We start from the raw sequence: 25,829 nt of genomic DNA, 5'->3' as shown, positions 1-25,829 counted from the left end.
ATTTGAATTTCCCTGACGATTAGTTATGTTGAGCACATTTTCTTATAGCTGTTGGCCATCTGTATATCTCCTTTGAATAAATATCTGTTCAGTTCCTTGTCCATTTTGTGATCAGATTGTTTTCTGCTATTGAGGCTTTTTTCAATCATTGTTTTCAAATTTAAAAAATTCAGTTCTATAAAGAAAATATCTTCTATTTGACATTAACTGAAATTTTTACTTTAGGAAGTCATAGCAGGTACTAGGCCAGACCGGAGAAGCTAGCTGAGGTTGCAGGGTGGGGTATGGGTAAGACTTGCACTTGGTTTAGGTTGCTTGTACTTGAGTTTATTCCCCAAATAGCAAAAGAGAGATACAAATGATATAAACAACACCAGATGTGGGTGAGTAAACACAGTATTTCCTGACTCCCTTTATAGAGACTGCCCGAGAGTTGGTGGTCCTGGTGATGTTCATGGAGGGAGATCTCTTCAAGGCTGGAGGAGCGTGAGGACTGTGAACTTGGTCCTTTCTATTCCCAGCCCCATCATTGCCCAGTAAGAGCATCTATGTCTGTCCATAGCTAGAAATCTATGACTTAAGAACTGTCACCTTGTAATAATACCCAAGTCCTGATCATAATGGTCACTTCTAGGTCAGCACTAGAATAACCTCCCTTACCTGGGCCTGAGCGCAGGGCCATGGAGTTTGCCATTTGTGCTCATGTGGGGCTTCCCACAGGTAAGTCTAGCTGTGACCTATCGCAGGTGAGAGGCCTTTTTCCTAACTCCAGGCACTAAGTTTGGGAATCTAAAAATGCTTTACTAACAGGGAGAGAACTTCTAGCTGACAAGATAAACTGATAGGCTTTGTTCTATCTTTATTTTCCATTGGAGTGATTTTTAAAATCTTTTTCTTTCTGCAGACCTGTTGATCAATAAATAAGCACCTTTTGGAAATATTGTGTGCAGAAACAAACAAGTGCAGAATTCAACATGATCATGCAGCCGCACGAGCATCACTTTTGAAAGCAGCTCTTTAGGAAGGTTTTCTATCTTCAAGTAAACACTGTCTTTCATTTCTTTAGCATTAACAATGTCATGCACTGTAAAAATGATTGGTTTCACTAGTTAAGGAAATTTATATCAAGCTGAAAAGAAACCAAAATCATGCATTTTGGCAGGTTTTGTGTCAGTACCGAGGGAAATAAATAAGCATGTCAAATGAAAAAAAACAATCACTTGAAGGTTTCTCTCGCCTCTCATGTAGGACTTAGAGAGAACTGGGTCTCTTTGCCCTGCTTCATGAAGAGCTCACTGAACCACCTATGCCCCGGCTGCACCCAATACAGGCTTCTAGTTCTGTCTAATTTGTCTTTGCGTGTCTGGTGCGTGATAAATTCATAAAGTGAATACATATGGAAAAAACTTCAGTAAAAGGAAAAGTGATCAGCAAAGTTACTGGTGGCAAGGCTTTAGTCTACCTAGTTATAAGAATTTTCTTTCTGAAATATTTTCGGATTCATTTTTAAAAAGGACAACTTACTTTTGTCTCCAAATCCATGCCTGCAACCAGTCCCTTGTAACTGAAACCGAAGACTTCGAAATGTAACATTATTTTACACAAAGACATAGAAGAGCTTTCTTTAATAAATATGTTAATATCATTACCAATTGATGGTAAAAATGATCTTGAACCAAGGAAACTCACTTTTCTCCATGAGTTTGTCACTAGAGTTAAAAAAGGTATATGCATCTGCCATTAATCCATGTGCTTTGACTATAGGATGTGAATCTGAGACTTTCAACAGGGAAGTTAATACGAATGGGTAGTTCATTTACGATTTTTGTGTCTCGAGTACATTACCAAGAGAATTTTTTTTTCATGGCCCAACCTGTGTTTTTCTGTCAATTTTCTCTGCATTTTTCCTGGCAATGGAACCTTTCGGACACATCAGAGACATCATAGAATTAGTAGAAAGAGCTTTTATTAAATCTTTACCCTGGAGTTTTTTACTTCCAAATGAGTCAAAAATATTATCCCATTTCAAATATGAATCAGAAATAAGGTAGATGGAATTGTATCATGAAAATGAAAATTATATTATTTCAAAAGAGCGAAAGATTCTTACTTTACTCTATGAAAGTTGCCATTGAATGCCAGAGGTTCTGTCCAGGGGGCACTTTTTATAGTTACCTGTAGATCTGGAAAGATATGTTGCAACATTACCAATTGCTTTGTGCCTACTACAAAGATATTTTTCACCTAACTTTTTTAAAGTTTGAAATAAAAGTGGCTACTACCCTTACCAGTTTATTAGGATTACAGTGACATCTGGTGGCATTTTATTTTCCCTTTTAAAACTTGTCCAGGTAAAAATCTAACACTTTAGTTCTTACTAGATAACTTAAGCTTTATCGATTTAATATATATACATTAAAAAAAACCCAGACACTATCACTTGAAGTAGAAGCCAACTGTAAAAAAAAAAAAAGGATTATTTCTGAATAATTTTCTTTCAAAAATACCAAGATTAGCATTTATTTTAAATTTTCTCCCATTGGCACCATTATGATATAAGAACTGCCCTAGAAATTGGTCTAATAGACAATCAAATTAAAAATTAGAAGTCTTCTGCTACTGAAGTGTTGTGTGATTGTAGCTGCTATGAATTCTTTAGATAAGCTAATTAAAACAATATTAGTGGAGGAAATATTTCACTGAAAGAAAAAAATTTAGGGCAAAATTAAACCTCTGCCATTTAAATCTGATTAATTATCAGCCTCCTCATGGACTGTCTCTAATTAACATGTACAGTCTGTAAAGTGAGAATGCTATTAAGCTACATTATGAGGTGGAAATTTAAAAAAAAAGACAAACTAGACTCAAGATTCCCACCCTCCCATTTTGCTCTCAACTCTCTCTCTCTCTCTCTCTCTCTCTCTGCCCCCCAGGCATTAATATTCACTTCTATGGGATGGATATCAGAAAAATTCTTTCAGGTGTTTTTTAATGACCCAGTTTAGTTTACTTCAGGAACTGTATTCATTTTGCTGATAACTGCCATTTGCAGGGAGCTGGTTAACATTTGCTTTTCTACTTCCTTCTTCCTTTCCTCCCTCAACCACTCCTTCCTACCCCGCTTTTTGAATTTGAACTTCTAAATAACAGTTCTGAGAGCCAATGAAAGCATTAACTTTTGGAAATTGTAGGTGACATTTCCACTTGCTATGTACTTTAATAAATAAGATTCCTTCACAAGTCCTGTTGTGAATAATGTGCAATTTCCAATTCAAGACATCAATTGCAAGACACTCCTTTGTACTATTAAGGAAGAAAAAAATCATTCTCAGTTAAACTAGGACACACTGAATAAAAAGATCATTTTAAATTCATTTAAAACATTAAGTAAAGCTTTGAGGCTTAAACAACTTTTATTATATATCATACATATGTGTAGGTTACAATGAAAACATAAGCAGAATAGAGTGTTTTGAAAACAGAGCGCAGCTCTAAGCCATGTTCCACGACGCCCATTTGCCCACGCCGCTGGCCCCTGGTCACTGAGAGCACCAGGGACAGCCATGGCCCGAGTGTGACTTTTGTCTCTAGGATCTTCTCCTAAGTTATTGACACCAATTCCACAAGTTTTGAAACGGGCATTTTATCTTACAAAACGAAAAACCCCTCAATGGAAGGTTTTTAGGCACTAACCAGAATTTATGATGGTTCCTGAAATAGTCACTATGATTCCTTTTCAAATGAGGAGATTACAGTTTGCATACCACCACTCAACGAGGTCACTGCATGCACCGGCAGTGTCATTTAAAGTCTTGACTCCTTGCTTTACCAGCAATCATAAAACACCATTGTTCACTGCATTTTCGTAAATGTTAAAATGTGAAAAATTATGCACCAGAGTAGAGCTTTAATATGGTAATGTCAGTGCTAAGAGCTAGCCTTTCCTGAGTGACTGCTATGTGCCAAGTACTACTTATAGTTTTCATATACATTATATTATCAAATCATTAACATAATTCTATGAAGTAGATGCTATTTAAATGTATAGTTAAATATTAAACAATTTGTTCCAAGGCAGACACCTAGTAAGTGGTAGATCTGTTGTTTAAAACTGGTTCTCTGTCATTCCACAGCTCATACATTTTTTTCATCGGTATTTGTCATAAATATTTAAACAGAAAATGCCAAAAGAGGGGTCACTCAGTCATATGGAAAAATAATCTCTCCATCAGCAATTTTCCTTGAATAATAGATGGAGCAAAGAGCAATCGTGTGAACAAATGTCAGGTTTATATATTTGCGAATTATCACAAAACTTTCAGAAAAGGAGAGAGATAAAATGTTCATTTGAGGAACAGAGAAAACTGCTATATCAGCTAGAAGCCATAATCACTGCAGAAGAAACATTTTCTGGAACATGCCATATGTCCACTTAATTTTCCACCAAGTAAGTAAAATCACTGCAATTTTCAAAGAGAGGAAAAGTTCATCTATACTTAATGTATATAAAAGAGTGAATTTGGAAAAAAGAAAGTACATGTTTCATTTGTATTTGCTTTATTTTCATTAATTAAATGTTCTTTTCACAAATCCATGGACCTCTGTCTCACCAAAATCAGAAAACAATATGAAAATAATGCACTTTTAGCTGAAACTTACTGTTGAATTATCTTCTACACTTTGAACCAAAGTAGTTAATAAAAAAACATTGAACTGATTCTTCTAAGAAAATACTTCTCCGTCTTCATAAGACACAGAATTTTTTCCATAGCTATGTTTATGTGCATGTAGAGACTTCAACACTCCCTCAAGAATAACTTTACTGGCAGACATTACACAAAGAAACTGGGCTAAGTATCATACTCTCTGTATTTGCATTTTTAGAAGAAAACATAGGGAAAATGTTTTGACATTGGTTGTGGCAATAAATTTTTGGATATCTTACCAAAAGCACACGCAACAAAAGAAAAAAAAATAGCAGGTAGGACTATATCAAACAGCAAAGGAAACCATCAACAAAATGCAAAGGCAACCTACAGAGCAGGAGAAACTATTAGCAAACCACATATGTGATGAAGAATTAATATCTAAAATATCTAGAAAGAGAAATCAGTATCTCAAAGAGGTATCTGTACTCCCACATTTATTGTAGGATTATTCATAATAGCCTAGACATGGAAGCAACCCAAGTGTTCATCAATGTATGAATGTATAAAGAAAAAAAACATACATTACTATTTAACATATATAAATGTGTATGTATACATATTTAAACACAGATACAAAGGAATATTATTCAGCCATAAAAAAAAGTAAATCCTGCCATTTGCAACAACATGGATGAATCTGGAAGACATTATGCTAGGTGAAGTAAGCCAGACACAGAAAGAGAAATACTGCATGATCTCATGTATAATGTGGAATCTAAAAAACAACAACAACAACAACAAAAAGAGTAGAAGTCGTGGAAACAGAGAGGAATGGTAGCCAGGGGCTGGAGTTCAGAGAAAATCGAGGAATATTGGTCAGAGGGTAGAGTGCATACTTTCAGTTATAAGATGAGTAAGTTCTGGGAATATAATGTATAGAACAGTGACTGTAGTTGTGAATACTATATTGTATGCTTAAAGTTTGCTAAGAGAGTAAATCTCATGCACTCTCACCACACAACACAAAAATTTAACTAGTGTTAATTTTATTGTGGTAATAATTTTATAATGGGTGTGTATACACACATACACACACATAATTGCCGCATTGTACACTTTATATAGTTTTATTTGTCTATTATATATCAATAAAGCTGGAAAAATTTAATTTAAAAACAAAACATGCATAATTGTTGTTAATTTCTTCTCCCCAAAAATATGTTCAAAAAGAAAGAAGTTTCTGTTAGCTGTACACATTGTGTGTATAGTAATGTATGCCTTTTAAAAGAAATGAAATTGAACCATAGGATATAGCTTTTTCATTGGAAAAGAAAATATTGAAGAAATTATAAACCAAATCAAACAATAGGAAAAACTTGGTACTATCAAGTATCCTATTTTTAAGCACTCCATTAACATGGTAATGACAAAGTTTTAGTTAAGGGACATCTAAATTGTATTGAAATATTTTAAGGTAAACATTCTGAATGGTAGAGTTTAACCTTATATTAGTTAAAAAAATTGTATTTTGGGCTTTATGCTTGTCAATGATGTTGACTCTTCCTTATAGGTAACTGATTTAGCTGACTAATGGACATAAAAATATAGCAAATATATAATGCTTAACAAGCAGCAATCAGTAATGAGGACTATCACAAACTCACCATAACAATCCTGAATCGACATCAATTAGTCTAATCTGTGTACATTAAAAATGAAAATAAAAGCATTGTTCTATAGTAACCTCAGCTTAATGGATAAACTCTAAGTTTTCTGAGAGTATAAGCTCTAAAAGAGTCAGTGTTAAGTATGTGTCCTAAGGTATTCATAAGTTCTTTTGTGGGCTTTACCTATAAACGTGTCTATATTTTTAAAGAATATACTTCAAGAGTTCTAAGATGCAGAGGACGTTTGCATTTTTCCATGGTATGTAATAGGGAAAAAGCTTTAGGATAAAACCATTTTTTCTCATTTTGTGTAAATGCATTGTATTGTTAATGTAGACTACTGCTCCATTGCCTAAATATCTCCAAGTTTTATGAGAGTTACACCTTTTTTTCTGTTTCCATGTAGGAAGATATCAAACACGTCAACTTCTGTTAAATGTAGTTTTGTTATCAACCTGAGTCCATGGGCCAACAGCAATGGCACCCCCCCCCGTGAAGCTTGTTAGAAATGCAGGTTCTCAGGCGCCACCCCAGACCTACTACTGTATGATAATCTCTTTTACAACCCCCACGTAGTAATTCTAATGTACACAAAGTTTGAGAAGCATTAACTTAGGACACCTCACTGATTGATCTAATTTTCTACAAATTACTTTAAACAACTGGTATATAAGTATTCTACATGCGTTCTTTATTTCACAATATTCAAGATTTAACGTATAACCAAATCACCAAGGGGACTTGTCTAAAAACTCAGACTTTCAAGTTTTTCCTCAAGAGTTTAACATTCAGTAGGTTGAGGGTCAGGCCTGGTTCCCCCAACCACCACCTCTTCTGAACAAACTTAAAGTTAATGTTTGGTATTGAGGGTCTCTAGTTCAATTCACAACATGATGAGATGATTCCTTCCTTTTTCTCCCCACCCCTCAGAGGAGCACTGTCGTTTCAGTCAGTGGATAACAAAGTAATTTACTAGAGACCTGTCCCCTTTGGAATGAAACACTTCTTGTTGTAGAGAATAAGGCCAATATATTCTGCAAAGTGCTTAGAACTCTCCAGAGGTCTCAAATAAATGCACCAGGAGCCAGCAGGTAATCAATGGGAGAAACACAAATGTGATATCCCAATTACAGACGTTCAAGTTCCAAATGTGTAAAAACCTGCACAGAACAACCAAGAACACTTCTGCAAGTAATATTCAGCCCATGCCTTGCTGATTCCTGGTATCTGTACTAGCACAGTTTTTTCTAGTTAATTCTCTGGTCACATACATACCATAGAGCTTATTTTTATTGTTAATTTGGTTTACTTTGGGACTTTTGAGAACTTGGTTTTATGTGGATTTTACTTGCAGCAGCAAAACATGATGATATACCAGGCTGGTTACCTACATAAGCCTTCTGATGACAAGTGGATATTTTTAAAGACATGGTAAATAAACCATAGCTGTAAGCTATGGATTTTCATAGCCCTATTTTTTTCCTAACCAATTTTGTCATGGAGCCATACAGAAGATGGTCAGCTGGCATTGTTTTATATTGCACTGTACACCATCTTCAGAGAAAAAAACAATCGGAATTTTTGTGGAGTACCTGTCTTCATTTCGCTTGTTACTGCTTGCTATGTGTTAGTGTACAGTGCTAATTTACTTCAGTGCCTTGAGTCTGAATGGTTACAAAAGATTTAAGATATCCAGAAACCTCACTGTTTCCAAATTTCACCTAGAGGTATCTTTACCCTATAACTTCTAAAATGAAAAACAGAGCTGTTCACATGTTCACTATGTACTTTTATTTTAACTACCAGCACAACAAACACAATAACGTGACAAGACCATTACCTCAATAATACTGAAAACATTCCTTGACAAGTTGGCTTATCATTTACATACTGCTTTTATATGGAGTTAGTTTAAATAGTATCTTAAGATATACTGTAAAACACAAATCTTAAGTATATACCAGTTGCAAACATAATGTGCTTAGTTACTATTTTTCTTATTATTCAAGTGAAATGACTTAAAGTTCCTCAAAATCATGTCCATTTGTATTCATTGTCTCAGGATGCATGACTCGTCCCATGAATAGGATTGTACCTGCATTGGGTTGGAAGTGAACAAAAGAGAGGATAAACAACAAAAGATACTTATATTTAAAAAGGGTTATTTATTTCTCTTCTTATTTACAACTGGCAATATTCTAAATATAAAAATGTTATATTCATTTTTTAAAAAGTCATTTGAACACTAAAAATTATCTGATAAACAATGTGGAAAAATGTTCAATGTGGAATAAATTTTCAGTTATTTCTTTCGAATCTATTAAAAAAATTCTGTTTTCATAACAGACTCACCTGTTCTCCTATTCCTGATAAGAAAGAAAAATGGATGGTCAACAATAACTTGAGGATACAGCACAGCCATCCTACTGATTGCAATCATTCCTATAGTGCAGAGAGAAAGTAATTACATGTTTGTGGATATGTAGGGACTAATGAATAATTTCTCTAAACCATCTATATTTAATGCATAGGCAATGGTTCATAAGAAATACAATTTTTAAAAACTTAGAGAAAAATTATAAAGGTGCTAACATTTCCCGTTAACTTTAAACACTCATGCACCCCACACATACCCCACACTTTCTTATCTCTGCCCCCCCAAATAATAGAAGAACTTACTCTGCCTCTTACAGAATTTTTAGTCTCAGTCTCAGATACGTATGTCTTTACTAAAAGGATCTTTGAATTAAAGGAAGAGAGAAGAAAAAAAAAACCTCTAAAAAACTAAGAGTTATTTTACATTCTCAAATCATTATTTTTTTTGTTTGAAATGGGTATTTTTACACAGGAATTCTCAGGCTTCTAGTAAGTGGCCGGAATGGCAATGATTAAAGGGAAAATACGACAGTGAGACTCAATGTGTTTCCTACAGCTGGGAAACTGAATTCCCCCGAGGTCCTTATTATAAATGATTGTTTTATACTAGCTGTGGGGTGATTCAATCATCAGAAAAAGGTCACTATTAAATTCTGTAAGTTTTAAGTTTTTCGGTGCCTGAGACTACTGTGTTTCTATTTCCTCCTGAAAATGCTGTTTTAACTGGTGCTATTTTTTAATGGATAAATTCATGCAAAGGTAGAAATAATGCATGCAAATATAATGTGTTACATTTTATGAGGGGGGGTGATGGGGGAAATTTGACTAAAACTTGATGATAAAACTGAAATAAATCCAACCAAATAAAAGGAGGAAAAAAAGTCAATAGAAAAATCATTCTCAATTAATTAGGGAAGTCTGAATGATCAAAATAATCAAGGACATTTGTCATTTTGCTCTGGACACATGGTTTATGTCAAATTTCTTCAATTACTCATTTAAAATTATGATTTTATTGGTATTATTACTTAGTTACAATTATTACATGCTATTATACATATACTGTTGTTTATGTATGTGTTCTTAAAATCAAAACTTTCCACTAACAAAATTATAAATTAACTTCTACAAGGAATTAAGTAGGAAGAAATATGTTCAAATGGGCAGCAGGGAAATATTTGAAATATTGAAGCAGGCGGCACAGCAGGAAAACCTATTCTATGGGGCTTACAATGTCCTCCTGCCTCTCCTCAGCGAGCAAACGGGGGACTGGAGTCACCGGCACGGCCGCTGGAGTGAGCGCGCTCACAGCCTACCTGGAGAATCCTAGCTGGTTCGGCATCAGCTAGACTTATAAGTGAGACCAGAGCAGTCAGTTTATTGGCTTGATTCTAAAAATGACTCCCGCCCCTCACCCAAAATTGCTTCAAAAATACAAATCTAGAAATGGTGAGGTTTTAGGAAACAACTTGGCACCTGAGGTGGCAGCAGCCTCCGATCCTTCTTCATTCACCTCGATGAAGGACTTGTGAATTGCTTTGGAAAGGAAAATCTCTTTGCTATCTACAAAAAAGAGATAAAAGAAGTATTTCTTCAGTATCAGAGATAGAAAAGCATTTTACCCTTTCATGAAAAGGATTTGAAAACTATGAAACATGATACACTGATATGTGATGTAAACCATAAGAAATAATGTTGTAGGGTTTCATTTATGATTTGAGAGAACCATCAGAGATATGTATTCTGATTAGTCCTCTTTTATATTCTCTTGCCTTTTTTCCCCTTTATTTTTATTGATTGTTTTTCCATAGTTTATTTTTTATATTGCCAGAAAAAGTGGAAAGTGGCTCTATTTTAATAGCAACTTCAAATTAGTTCTAAACTCCATATAAAAACATGCTGCACTCTATTTTGAAATTTAAAAACACAAAATGAAAATAGGTAGAAATCTAGATATAACCAGAATAAGGAATTTTTTTCAAAATCTAAACTCTAATTACAATGGTAATATAAATATCATTGGCAGAGAAAAATATACAAGAAATCTCTAAAACTAAATAAATAAAATATTTAAAAAAAGATTTCTAAGTTGTAGAAATGTGAATATATAAAAAAGGTACTTTCCATTACAGTTAATTGGTTTATTTGAGGATTACTCTAAAGCCAGAGGAACTAACACATTTCCAGTATTAGAAGGACTGTTTTTCTCTTTGAATTACCTTTCTACTTACTCTTACTTTTAAGTTAATGGCTATTATTTGCTGAACTGTGCTCTCTTAAAATTCATATGTTGAAGTGCTAATCCCCCCAAACTTCAGAATGTGACTTTAGAGATAGACTCTTAAGTTAAAATGAGGTCATTAGAGTGGGGCTTAAACAAAAATGACTGGTGCCCTACAAGAAGAGAAAATCTGGGGGGAAGGCAGAGACAAATGTATTTAAAAAGTAAATAAATTAATTTAAAAAAAAATCTGGACACAGACAGGTACAGAGGGAAGACCATGTCAGATGGTTAATTTTATGTATCAGCTTGGCTGGTCTGCGATGCCCAGATATTTGGCCAAACACAGTCTGAGTATTTCTGTGAAAGGTTTTCTAGATAAGATTAACATTTAAAGGGGTGGATTTTGATGTGGGTGGGCCTCATCCAGTCAGCCACAGACCTCCATAGAACAAACACTGACGTCCTCTGAGCAACAAGGAATTCTGCCAGTTTACTGCCTTTGCACTGAAACTAAAACTTTTGTTTGGGTCTCCAGTCTTCCGGGCTACCTTTTAGATTTTGGATTTTCAAAGCTACTGTACTGTGTGAGCCAGTTCCTTAAAATAATTCTCTAACTCTCTTTCACTTTCTCTTTCTCTCTCTCCCTTTCTCTCTTTCTCCATAGATAGATACATACATCCATCATACATATGTACATACATCATATATACATGTATACATAAATGATAGATAGAAATAGAGATAGAGAGGAATAGAGGTTTTTCCTGTTGTTTCTGTTTCTCTGAAAAACCTCGACAACATGTGAAGCCACAGGAAGAAGGGAACCATCTACAAGCCAAGGAAATAGGACTCAGAAGAAACCAACCCTGAAGACACCTTGATCTTAGATTTCTAGCCTCCAGAGCTGTGAGAAAATAAATGTGCATTGTGCAAGCCACTCAGTCTGTAGTACTTCATTACGGCAGCCCTAGCAAACTGTACAAGGCAATAGCTTTCAATCTTGGGTTTCCAGTATTTCCCCCAAGATTAAAATATTGCCTCAAATACAAAAATTTAAAAATAGTACAAGGATAAAGAATTACAAGTACAAGATAAAGAATTATTCAAGTTTGCACCCCACCCCCCCTTTTTTTCCCCAATTCCAGGGTGTATAATTCAAATTCAAGATAAATAACTTTGTTGCTGATACCCAGCACTATTCAATAAAAGTGCCATTGATTTCTCATTAGGCTGCTTAGTAAGACTTTGTAAGTAACCAAGTCTTACTCACAACATACATTTTCCTTTCAAGTTTTCAAAAACATATAATTACCTTACATGGTTAGGGAATGATGTTCAACAATATTTTTGGTACATCTGTCACAAGCACTTGCATATTTTGAATTAGTCTCAAGACAACTGAGTGACATTTCTGAATCCAGTTTTAGATATTACTTCCTCGGCTCATATAAGTACTGAATTATGAATTAGCCCATCTCAAGTATTATATTTTATTCTAGAATGCAGTTGATGACTAGAAGAAAAATAAAAAGCAATGAAGTTTTTATATTAAACAAGTATAATTAGCTCCCTCAAATCTAGAAGACTAGTTTTTTTTATCAAAAAGAAAAACATAAATTGCATTTATAGCTAGTCAAATATATTTAGTTGGCAAAAAAAAAAACAACAAACCCCATGTGAGTTCCAAGACAGTACAATATATTATCAGTTAACTGATGCTATATTATTTGTAGACTCTATTGCCCATTTTCATCACTCTGACAGTTAAGGGAGAGTCATCCACCAAGAGCAGATAGATATCATGGCCCTAAATGCAGAAGTGACAGAATCCAGTTCCTAAATGGTAGTGAGTGTCCATGTTGTCAGCTAAGCCGTCTTCAAATATTCTGAAGGGAGTTCTCAAAGACATTGTGTGATATTCAGCCACGCCAACGTGCCTGGAGGGAACTGCCGCCAAGAGCTCCTGAGCCTGATCTGCTGGCTTGAGGAGACTCCTTGAAAGAAGGACTCTTGTCCTTTCAACTCTGACCTCTGTCCCAAATGTGTCCTCCTCTCCTCTAGTCACCGAACCTCTCAGATGCTCTCATTTACCCACACAAAGCGGTAGCAGGTGGAGGGATACTGCACAGAACCGTGACAGAAAGATCAACGAGGCGAGGATGCTGAGGGCTCTTGCTAGAGAGCTGGTTATTTAAAAGATAATGAAATGGATAAACCTTTACTAAGATGTGTGAAGAGGAAAGAGAGACTGCCCAAATAAACAGTATTAACATACACACAACAAAAGAGAACATATCTAAAGGTACAGATGAGAATTTTTAAAAGTCACAAAAACTATGTATAATTTTCTGCAGATAATCAACATTATGAAGTATAACATATTTTCTTTAAATTGTATCTATTTACAATACACGGTTTGGCAAGTTTTGATAGATGTATGTATCTGTGAACCCACCTCCACAGATAAGGCAGAGTATTTCCATCCCCCAGTAAAGATTTTTGTACATTTTTATGCAGATAACTGTGAAAACAAACAGGTTTCCCATCAACTGGACACTTTTATAGTAATGTATAAATTATAAAATTGAACTCGGGGGAAAAAAATAGAATATCTGAATAATCTAGTAACCATTAGAGTACCAGTTGAATCAGCAGACAAAAACTTCCCCCATCCTCAAAATTAAAGACTGCAAGCCAAAATGGTTTTCTGGGTAATTTTAATGAAACCTTCAAGACACAGATAGGAATTTTGGTAAAAAACAAACAAACAAACAAAAAATGCCCAAAACATTCTAGATGCTAGAAAGTGAATAAAAGTAACCTAAGTCATTTAGAGGTAATTTTACCTTACTATTAAAATTGAACAAAGTTAGTCTAAGGAAAAAAAAAAAGTAGTTAACCAAACTCACCTATTAACATAGAGGGAAATTTGTTTTGTTCTGTTTTTAAGGTCAGAAAATTAAACGCAGCAAAATATACAAATAAATTTTTAAAATGGGTTTCAAGGGACATCACATTGTGTCATGTCACCGCAGTTGAGAACAACTCCAACTGCCTGGAGTTCACATCAGAGCCTCCTCTGGGATGACCATATCAAACACAAACCAGTTTATGCCGCTACCCTACTAAAAGCCCTCCATCCCCTCTGCTGCGCGCTCTGCCTCCTGCCTCGCCTTCCGTATATGGCATACCTGCATACCTGCTCGGTATGCACAGAAGAGGACCTCTGTGTGGTTGCCTCTGCTTCATTCAGTTAGCCTTCACTCCATACACTCTGCTCCAGTTTATTCGAACTCCATAGCTGACTTGCCACGCTGTATCGCTCTTGTGTCTGCTTCCCCAGAAACTCCTTTAACCTTTGTTGTATAGGAAGACTCCTAATCTAGTTTTAGAGCTCAGTTTTGAGACGTACCAAGCCTTTTTTGCTCTCCTGATTCCTACCTCCCACTAAAGTAGAACTGACCACTCTTTCCCACTCATCCCAGGATCTAATTCTATTGAATGAAGCCTTTATAATGTACCATATTTTTATTGATCTCTCTCTCTTCCTGGACTAACTTCCTTCAAACAAGGATTGTGTCATTACCTTTCGTGTCCCTGTGTTCTGGCGTTCGGTGGGCCTAATAAAGGAACTGCCCTAAGGAGAGGGAGTTTCCTGGTAATGGGTAATTTTCCAGTATTTAACCCAAAACACAGAAATTTACTAATTGTTGAATGAAAGGGGTCAGCTACTTCATATTGTAAGTCTTTGGGTGTTGTCACTCTGTGAGCACCCTGACCACAATTCTGTGCACAATCAGAGCTATAAAGTTTATTCTTGTAATCAGTAAAGCATATGACACTCATCCAGAGTAGATGCTCTAGGAAAATTGATGGAGAACAACAGCAGAGAGGGAGAGAATCCGAAGACCACACACACTAAAAGAACTTAAAGATTTAATAGAGTAGAAGAGCAAAGGGGATGGCATCCGAGAGGCCAGTGTCATCATATACATTTCAAAGACGGCAAAAGAAAGACTCATCCCACGTTCTGCCTCCCAGGGGAGAGGAAATGATGCATGATGGACGGCAAAGGTCTGCAGATGTAAACGAGGCCTCGGGATACTTAACCTTCAGAAAAACAGCACCCCTTTGGATATACCAGCAGGAGAAAATGTAACAAATGAGAAATCACATCACAGATACTGAGTTGAAAAAAGAAAATGACTTTCTTTCCTCTTGGGACAAATTTCGAGCAGCCGCATTTAAATAAAATGTATGCCGAAAGCGGTTCAAGCAAGAATGTGCCTGCTGTCACCGGGTTTTAGAAGATCAGGCCATGCAGGGGTACCAGCGAGTTAACGGCTTCCTCTGCTTCCCTCCAATATTGCTCCTTGTCACATCATGGCGTCAGTCAGGCACCCTTCCTGCTAAGCCGAGCCCGTCCTCCTGGGGAGCGTGGGCTGTGCCTTTCCTATTCCTCTTCTATCAACAATTCCCTGTCCACGCCTAGGCACCGAGGACGCACTCAGACATTTATCTGATGAATCAGAATGTGAGGGGAATTAGAGAGATCTATTTCACACTGATGACGAGAAAAGTGAACTCTTATCTAAAATAATTAAGTAAATAAATAAATCAAAGGCAAATAGGGCTACAAGAAAAAAAAATCCATACACTGGCCCCAAGCCGTCTTCTCCTTCTGGTCACAGCAGACATTGCTGCCAAGTGACTGGCCCTGCTCTCCCCCGGGCAGTGTGGAGCCAGGCTGTTCACACGGGTAAGATGGGACCTGGGCCAGCAAACCCTAGGGTCCCCAGAGAAGAGCTGGGCAGTAATCCAAGCTCTTCCAAAGAAAGCAGGGCAAAATACTCAGGCATTCATTCAGTCATTGAGCAAATATTTATCAAGCACCCTATCTGAATGAGGTATATTGCAGGGGATCCAAGTCTCCCAGGATCTGTGGTTACCATAATGCTGGCAGCATGGCCATCAGGCAGGTGGATGCCCCTGCTCCCTTTGTGGCTCGGTGCCTCAACACAGCCAGCTTAAGCAGAGCTCTGCATCACCAAGGCCGTGCTCAACACAATACAACGAAGAGTGCTCCATAACAGGACCAAAAGCTAAATACTTAGTTGCTCAAATATTTTTAGCTTTAGCTCCACCCATGAACTTTAGAAAGGTTCCTAGAATTTGAGCTCCTTCAAGGTAGGAATAGTGTCTGTTTTACTGGATAGAGTTTGTTATAGAGGAGCAAATATTCATTCATTCATTCATTCATTCATTCATTCATGAACTAAGCACCTTTTATGTGTCAAACATTAGTACCGGGTATACTATGGTGAACTAACCAGTTCCCTCTTTACGGGGGAAAGACATTAAATGACAAGAACGATTAAAAAGCAAACCAATAAATGATCACAATTTCAGGATGTAAGAAATAAAATTAGGTGATATGTTGGCTGGACTAGGGCAGGGAAGAAGAGCTGTGTTACACAGGCCTCAGAAAAGGCATGCTGGAGAAGGTCCATCTGAGCTAACACCTAAAGAATACAAAGGAGCCATGAGAAGACCTAAAGGTAGCGTTCCCAGTGGAGGAAAAAGCTAGTACAGAGGCATATACAAGCTGGGTATGTTCAAGGACCCAAAAGAGGGCTTGTGTGGCTGGTATGTGAGGTGGGAGAAGGGCTGGAGGTCTGACAGAAGCCCCCACACTTGGATGGAGCAAGCCCGAGCCAAACACCATCCCTCACCACCGAACCCGCCCAGCCTCCATCCTGGGCCACGTTCCATGCTGGGCTCTGAGTGCAGAAAAATGTGCATGACACAGTCCCTACTGCTGAGGAGCTCCGAGGCCAGAGACAGGTATGTGAACAAACAACCTAAGAAAACCTGTGCGCTCTCAGAGTCCACGTGAGGGAATGTTAATCATCTAGGAAGGGAGTGCTCTCAGCGGAAGCTCATCAGGTGACATTTGGGCTGGTTCTTGAAAAATAAGCAGAAGAGTGAAAGTCAAAGAAGGGGACAAGGGCATTCCAAGCAGAGGATTATACTTGCAAAGTGAGATAAGCAACCGGGATGACCGAAGGTCCAAGGTCCAGCTGGAGCCTGACTTATGAGGAGGTGGGGAGTGGCAGGGGATATACCCCAAATTAAGCATTTGTTCTGTGATGCCAGAGAGCTGGGCTTTGTCCAGAAGTAACAGAACATGACTGCTTTCATTTTAGAAGATACCTATGGCAGGAGCTGTACCTCGGACAAGGGTTGCTCTTCAAAATATATAAAGAACTCACATGACTCCACTCCAGGAAGAGAAACAGTCCAATTAAATAAAAAATGGGCAAAGGACCTGAACAGACAGTTCTCCAAGGAGGACATACACAGGGCCCAGAGACATATTAAAAAATGCTCAGCATCACTAGCTATCAGAGTTGCAAATTAAAACCACAATGAGATACCACCTCACACTGGTCAGAACGGCCATCACAAAGGGATCAACAAACAACAAGCTGACGACGCTGTGGAGAAAAGGGAACCCTAGCACACTGTTGGTGGGGATGCAGACTGGTGCAGCCACCGGGGAAAACAGTTTGGAATTTCCTCAAAAAGCTAAAAATGGAACTGCCTTTTGACCCTGCTGGGATTATACCCTAAGAATCCTGAAACATCAGTTTAAAAGGACCTATGCACTCCAATGTTCATAGCAGTGCAATTTACAATAGCCAAGTGCTGGAAGCAACTTAAGTGCTCATCACTAAATGAGTGGATAAAAAAACTATGGTACATTCACACAACGAAATACTACACAGCAGAAAAAAAGAAAGAGCTACTCCCCTTCGTGACAGCATGGATGGAACTGGGGAGCACTATGCTAAGTGAAATAAGCCAGGGGGTGAAAGACAAATATCATATGATCTCACCTATAAGTGGAGCCTAATCAACAAAACAAACAAGCAAGAAAAATATAACCAGCAACATTGAAAGAAAAAACAAACTGACAGTAACAAGAGGAAAGGGGGGGGGCGGGGAAAAGAAGAAGAAGGGTCAAATCAAATGTATAAAGGACCCATGGACAAAGCCAAAGTGGCAAAGGATTGAGGGTGGGAGGTGGAGGTGGGTGGGGCAGGGGAAAGCGTTGGTGGGAAAATGGAGACAAATGTATTTGAACAATAAAAAATAAAGAAGGTGAATCAGATGAGCAAAAGCTAGGGGTAGGAATATCAAGTTGTTAACTTTTGCAAGTCTGGGTGAGAAAGTAGGAGCAGAAATGGAGTTATGGCACGAGAAGAAATACAGCCTTCTGGCTTACAGGTGCAAGGAGAAAGAGAACAAACAAGGGCAGAATGTAAGATTCAGTCTAGCATAAATCTAAGCACTTTGGTCTGACCTGGATATGGCTTTTTGCTGTGTCTTCTTAACTCCTTTATTTTATTGGCTCCTTTATTAAAGCTCGTACTTTATGCTGAAAGATTTAGTACTCACTTTTTCCTTCCTTACACCTTCCAAGAGGATTATCTATTAATCCAAATGCTGACACTCACTCATTTCCATTACAAAAATAGCCCTGATCTATAACAGGCTCCTCACTGCAACTAGGTGAGCATTTTAAAGCCAGCCTAGGAAGAAAATGATTCTCAACACTCTAGATTCCATGTTTATTATATGAGTCCTAACTATGTTTTATGCTAATGAAATTTAGCGTCAAAAGCAGTGGGCATCAGATTGAGATAAAAAACCAGCACAATAAATACAGAGCCTCTCCCCTTACTCATTCCCTCATTCAGTAAGTACTAAGCAGAAAGCACAGTGCCAGGTGCTTCCCAAACACACATGAGGATCAATCTTTTGGGAGGTTTAAATTCTGGCCGAGAATATCTGATGCATAATAATGATAATGCAGATATGATATGTGGCATAAGGAGAAATACAGAATAGAATACTTCAGAATTTAAGGAGTGGTTACTTCTGGCAGCTTGATAAAGTTGGGGACGTCTGAGCTGAGGGTCAGTTCTAGAGGTATTTCAGGTGGGAGAGATTTCACAAAGAGGGGCAGCTGGGGGGGTGTGTGGTGCAGAGCGAGTGTTCAGTTTGGATCAGGGATCCACCACAGTTAAGGCTGGAAGGAGCTGAGGGCTGAATGCCCTGCTGCGCAGTGGACTGTACACAGCAGGCCGAAGGGAGGCTTTAAACAGGAACTAGAATGATCTGAGAGTGAGTTCTAAGGCGATTAATCTTGGCAGTAGTAGATAAGCAGTAGATAAGACAGATTAAATGGGAGAGAGATTGGAAACTGTTTAGGAGGCTAGTGAGATAGTCTAGGGCAGCAGTAATGGGAGTCTCAAATGAAGGCGGAGGCCGGGGAAATAGAAAACGGAAGAGCGGATTCCTAAGGTCTTAGCAAAAGATCCTCAAGTCACTCTTCCTCCAGAAGCAAGAGAACATGAGGCAAATTTGTGGTTGTTGTTGTTGTGGTTGTTGTTGTTTTGGTCCACTATTAAATCACATTCACTGTTATCTGAAGGTAAATTTTTTACTGCATGATTCAAGAATGTGGCAGTGTCACAATATTCCCTAACTGTTTTCTGGGTGTTTTCAAATGTATAAAACCCACAACACTGTGACTTTTAAAGTGTTGTCCAGTTTTTAAGTAAGAATTTTAATTGAAGAAATAAAACATACACAGGGCAAAATACCAAACAGTACACAGTGATACGTGAAATGAAAACCCTTCTTTATCTAAGAGCCTCTGTCCGTATTTGAGAGGCAACTACTGCTATTACTTTCTAAGATGTTGTTCAGAAATCGTCTATGCATTTAATAGCTTAAATACATACCTATATTCTCCTCCTCCACGTTTGGACCCAATATGCTCCCATTCTGCAATTTGATTTATTTCCCCTCTCTGCTTCCACAATGCTTTCTCTAGTAAAGTGTTTCAGTGAATCACTATTGACATTTTGGGCTGGATAATTCCTTCTGTGGGGGCTGTCCTGTGCAATGTAGATCACAGGTATATAGAAAGCCTCCCTAGCCTCTACACCCAAGATACCAGTAGCATCCCCCCGAGTTGTGACAACCAAAAAGGTCTCTAGCTATTGCCAAATATCGCCTAGAGGGCCCAATTGGCCTGGTTGAGAACCACTGCACCAATAAGCCATTTCTATCACTCTTCATTTTACCAGATCCAGCTGTTTATGTCTTTCTCCCCACAAGTCTGTATACTTCTTTGGAGCAGGTATATTAATCATCTCTTTATCTTTATGACATAGTACTTTGCTCACACTATCTGCCTCACATAGAGTTGTTACATGAAAGAAATAGACATAGCATTGAATATAATTAATGTTATATCTTAAAGACCATGAATTAATGTTATATTCTCATTAAGGTAGAAAGTAATAACAAAGGAATAGATGCTAATAATTTTCCTTGGTACCGTGGGGGTTACTGAGTGCCAAAGACATTTTAATCACTTTTTGGAGAAGCAACCACTTTACAGGTGACAAGAATACCAACCATGTAAGGGTGACTCTATGGAGCCCAAATAAATGATGCAGGGATCAAATAATATTGAATTTAGAGGAAGCACAGAGGCAAGCCTTGTCGTTGTGCCACTGGACAGTTTTTGAATGAATGATTTCTCCATTAGTGTGCGAGAAGGCAGGGGGAGAGAGAATAAAGGATGTATTGGTTGGGGCAACTGACATTCAGCGGCTATGAAGACTCTGTCGAAGCTAGGAATTGAAGAATTGAAGATTTCTGATTGAAAGCCTGAGGTACTGACTTTAGGTCTTTCATCAAGTTATTCTGAAGACCTGAACTGGGGAGTGGAGGGGGATGGCTAATTCGGGATTTTTTTCCTGATGTTATAAGGAGTATATATTCCAAGAAATGCAATGTGTACGGTGGCCCCATGGAAACCTCTTTTCTCCTTCCTCCCCTCGTTTTATCCTTCAGTGAACATCTACTGTCTGCCAAGTATGTGGCAGCCCCGTGCAGGGTATGGGAAATGCAGCTGTGAGCAGGACGCTGGGAAGGATTCAGTTCTGACGGAGGTTTGATCAAACAGTCACTTCACATACATATGATATGAACTCTGAAAGATCCTACTGTTATTTCTAGTCTCCATACCACCTGCATTCATAATGTACATCTATGTTCTATTGTCTCTGTACACAGTAAAGGCAATTATTACCTTATACAGCTTCCAGATTTGTCAAAAATATTAAGCTACACTGACCTTAATAATTGATTTGCCACTGCAGTGCTACTCCACCAGGACTGAAAAGCAGCACATATTCTATTTGTGTGCAATAACAGCCTAGATGTTTGGGTGAGACAGTGAGGAATGAATCTCTAATCAAACTGAAAACAGAGCTATGGTCAGAAAGCAGCATGTAATTATCCAGTTGGAATTTGGCCAATATAGTAGATAGATTCTCTTAGTTCCTAAGGAAGGGAGCATAAGAACTTTATTTTAAAAATTTTAAAAAATATTTTCTTGCTGTTGTGAAGTTGTTTTTATTGTTGTTCAATTACAGTTGTCTCCATTTGCCCCCCCATTGCTCTCCTCTGCCCCACGCACCCCCCCACTACATTCAACCCTCCCCCTGCGCTGTCCTTGTCCATGGGTCCTTTATACATGCTCCTTGACTCGACCCTTCCTCTTCTGTCCATTCATTTTTAGAGAGAGAGGAAGAGAAGGTGAAAGAGAGGGAGAGAAACATCAATGTAAGAGAGAAACATGGATCAGCTGCTTCTCCTACGTGCCCTGACCTGGGACTGAACCCGCAACCCAGGTATATGAATTGAACCACTGACCTTTTGCCTTGTGGGATGTTGTCCAACCAACTGAGCCGCACAGGGCAAGGCTAGAGCATAAGAACTTTAACTTATACTATGCTTGAACCATGAATGTATTTCTGACTCAGGTTCAAAGGTACCCATTACCTTGGGAATCTTCACCAGTGCTACTTTCTTAACAATCTCACTGAAGAGTTCAGAGCCTCAGTTGTTGGATGTGAGCCATGAAAACCTTAACTCGGGAAAATTCACTTCTTTTGTGTCAACAGAAACACTTACATAGTAGTTATTTAGAAAATCTCTATTACTGTTTTGTCATGTAGGCTCTCTAAGTAAGGGGTAGAAGATATGGTATCAGATACATCAATATCATCTCACTGCTGGAAGCGAGGTGCTGCTTAGGAAACAATCTGCCCAATCGTCAACCTGGGAGGGCAAGGCTTTTTTTATTGTAGACTCCTTGAGCATTTATTGAAAGTGATGAATGTGCTATCTCCTCCCTGGCGTGTTCTCTCTCCCCTCCCCCCGCGCTCCCGCCCCCCGCTGTGAATGCACACCCGAATGCAGTCCCAGAGACCAGGGCTTCTACTTCTCTGAATTCAGTCCATGGGCCCTGACACTCCAGGTGTAGAAACTCTTACTTGGTCAGCTTGATTTTCTATATTTTGCTACTTCAGAGAAGAAAACTAAATTCTCTCCTGCAATTCATGAACTGCTAAGGGTATCTTCTATCACTTCAGCTCTCTCTAGAAGGAGAACTGGGTTCAATAAATGGCATCTAAAGAGGCCTTACATGTTGAGTTTCTTTTATCTTGATATATATTTGACTTTATCTCATCAAAAACAGATTGTTTTATTTTCTGTGTTCTAGAGAAATGATAGAAAATAATTATTATATAAACTGAGTCTCAAACTCGCAGGTAGCTTAATTCAATGATCAACATCTTAGGGTGGGTTACTTAAAAATGTTTCTAAGAAGATTTTTCATGTTCTAAGTACTTTAATGTTATTAATATGCTATGATTTTTACCTAGGGTATCTGAATCAAATATTTCAAGTGAATATTATTATCTTGGGATAGATAAACTAAATTACCCAATACCCAATGTGCCAGGTATATTTTCAAGTTGTTTATTCAAAACCAGCATTTTTGATTGAAGACTTAGAATAATATTTACATTATCTCACTGGGTATTCTTTTAAAAAGTATCTAGTTCTCACAGCTGACACTCATTTATCCTCTCTTCTTTCTTTTCTCTATGATTTATTGTTACTAGACATAATGAGGTATTCAATCAACACATTATTGAGTATCTACTCTACAAGACATTGTGTCAGATGGGATGGGAAGTTCAAAGATGTATAAGACAGGTCTTCTGGAGAATACCATCTATTATTGAAGATAAGACATGGATCAGAATAAGATAATGTTATGACTAAAGTTATAGTTTTGCTTGTAGAATTTAAGTATATTTGTCATATTTATCTGTTAACTATATTTTACCTCAGAACTCCACAATACACAGAGGATTCAACATCACCAGTTTAAAAAGCTTTTATGAAGTAACATTTTTGAAAATTAGTGTTTATTTCCTACCAGACAAGGCTGTAAAATTTGCATTTTTGCTGAAAACTTCAGTTATTCCAAGAGCCTTCAAAACATCTTTTAAATCAATTTCATGTTCCACTGTGAACCTGGAGAATACATAGGGAGGAAAATAGTTTGTTATAGCATTTTAAAAGTATTTTGTTACAGTATCTTCCCATCTGAGGTAAAAAAAAAAAAAGTTAGATATGTTGAGTTTTAAAGTCTGTTTTGGGGGAAAATTATGCTAAAGCTGGCTTTTGCTTGCAAGTAGTTTTTGATTATATTTATAAAAAGAGGAGGAGTCAAATAAAATCATATATAACAAGAGTATTACATTATTAAGTAGAAAAAATATATCATATGGACACAAAACCTTAATACATGATGGAATAAATGAGTTTTTATATCAAGAATCATTATCATAGTACTATGTAAAACTTGTAAATAATAGCACTCAAAATCTTTTAGCCTGGTAACATAGTTGCTTTTTTAAGCTGGTAATGATTAGTCATACATTTACCCAAGGTGCTTCCTTCTCGTCTTCATATTCTGGTCAACTTCTTACCCAATGGAAAACATTAAATAAGAACCAAGTTTTGCTGTAAAATGAATACATCTAGCACTTCAACTCCATACAACTCACAGAAAGGAAATATAAAAACTATCATATTAGTTAAAAAATATTTATCTTCATGATTATATTAACCTCTAGGACATAGCCTTTTCTCACAGTAGCACTCCAGAAAAGCTGTTAACCAATAAAAATTAGTTACATATTGTGTCTTAAAAACTATGCACCTTTTTCAATTATATATTTTTAAACAAGAATAGATCCTTTTTTTGTTCAAATGAATTAATATACATGATAATATGCTTTATTAACTATTATACATAAATGTGCCTTACTTTTATAAAAACTGAATACAACATTATCTAAAACTTAAATAAAAATAAGTCCATGGGTCACTAACAGAATATTAATTTTAAAAAATGGTTTCCACAGAGCCCCGGCCAGAGTGGCTCGGTTGGTTGTGTATCATCCCACAAGGCTAGAGGTCACCAGTTAGATTCCCAGTCACACATGCCTTGGTTGCGGGTTTGGCCGCCTGTCAGGGTGTATGTGAGGGGCAACGGATTGATATTTCTCTCTCCCATCAATGTCTTTTTCCCTTTCTTTCTCACTCCCTTCCCCTCTCTCTCTCTAAAAAAAAAAAGTTTCCACAGAAAGTCAAATTGTAAAATGGAATATTTCCCAAACCAATGAATTGTATCACCCATCTGACTAGTTAGAGATGTAGAAAAAACATGGCTGCATTAAAAAAAATGCATTAATGCATTTATTACAAGCAAAGGGTTTTATTACTTTCTATAAAAAAATGAAAATAAATGGTTGGAATTAAATGTGCCCCATCAATACAGATCAAAATAATACATTTTAGGCAACGGCTGTGTACTTAAAAGAGTGAAGTCTGCAATAGTCACTTAATGTTACATTAGCATCATTTCTGATGTCTGGTTTAAGAAGAGTGACAAGAGAATGATTGCTATCAATAAGACTCAGAAGCCAAGAAAAATGATTAGGAGAGAATAGGTTTAGCAGGTCTATGTTTATTAAAAAAAAAAAAAAGGCCAAAAGAGACAAGTAAATGTATAGCAAACATATTAAACTAAGTACTAAATTTTATCTATATCCTATATTTTAACTTTTATTTTTGCTCTTATTTTGTTTATTTTGCTTTTTACAAAAAGGTAATATTGCCTATGAGAGAATAAAAGGAAGATGAGTAGGAAAATATGGAATATCTTGGAGAATACATTCAATGGCTTAATTAAGGTTTGTGTGTGTGTGTGTGCGCGCGTGCGTTTTATTATTATTATTAATTTATTTTTTGATCACTTATATAGAGCTTACTATACACCCAGAACTGTTCCAAGAGAAGAAAAAAACAGATTAATTTGAATATTACCACAGCCCTTTGAAGTAGCTATCATTATAATCCTCAGTTGAAACAAGAAGAGACTTAAGGGCAGAAAGATAAAATAACTTGACAAGATCATACAGCTAAATAAATGGCAGAACAGGATTAGGGGTCCAGATAGCATGATACATATCCTGATCCACCTAAAGTAGAAAAGTAAAAGAAGATATCAGAAGTGGATTCTTTTTACTTCTTTAGAGCACCTTGGTTTGTTTCGCACTTCTGAGGCTGGTTGTTTAGGTAAAGATGGTAAATTACCTGGACTAAACTTGGATAAATTCCTTGATTTCTGAGCCTCAGTTTTGGCACACGAAAAAAATGGCAATGATAATAGTACCCATTCATAGTACTGTCGCAGGGGTAAAAAGGTTTCTAAAAGTCTTAGGATGGTCGTGGCAATGTAGCAGGTGTGCAATAAAGGGCAATACAGTTAATAGTTCTTCTTATATTGAAGTTATGGATAATATTCACATTATTATAGATGTTAAAATGTTATATTTGCATTTTAGTAGAGGTGAAGTATCTAGCTGTATTACCCCCTGCTACTTTAACTGTAAATTAGTC

The 25,829-nt window shown here is 37.1% G+C and overlaps 1 protein-coding gene across 1 annotated transcript in view; it reads right to left on the bottom strand.

Moving 5' to 3' along the window:
* Positions 1-5,787: 5,787 nt before the first annotated feature.
* The window catches only part of SERPINI1 (serpin family I member 1), an 80,057-nt gene continuing 60,015 nt past the window's right edge, over positions 5,788-25,829 (bottom strand). Inside the window, exons 6-9 of the mRNA XM_054580329.1 lie at positions 23,296-23,393; positions 10,169-10,255; positions 8,669-8,758; positions 5,788-8,411 (exon numbers count right to left, since the gene is read on the bottom strand). Coding sequence (XP_054436304.1) covers positions 8,335-8,411; positions 8,669-8,758; positions 10,169-10,255; positions 23,296-23,393 — 352 coding nt within the window. The 3' untranslated portion in view covers positions 5,788-8,334. The remainder of the gene's footprint in view (positions 8,412-8,668; positions 8,759-10,168; positions 10,256-23,295; positions 23,394-25,829) is intronic.

Source organism: Pteronotus mesoamericanus, unplaced genomic scaffold, assembly GCF_021234165.1.
Source record: "Pteronotus mesoamericanus isolate MK-2021 breed Mesoamerican mustached bat unplaced genomic scaffold, CSHL_Meso_final contig_116, whole genome shotgun sequence".
In the NCBI taxonomy this organism is placed as follows: domain Eukaryota; kingdom Metazoa; phylum Chordata; class Mammalia; order Chiroptera; family Mormoopidae; genus Pteronotus; species Pteronotus mesoamericanus.
The sequence above is the reverse complement of the archived record's forward strand: the minus strand, read 5'-3'. Positions and strand labels throughout refer to the sequence as shown.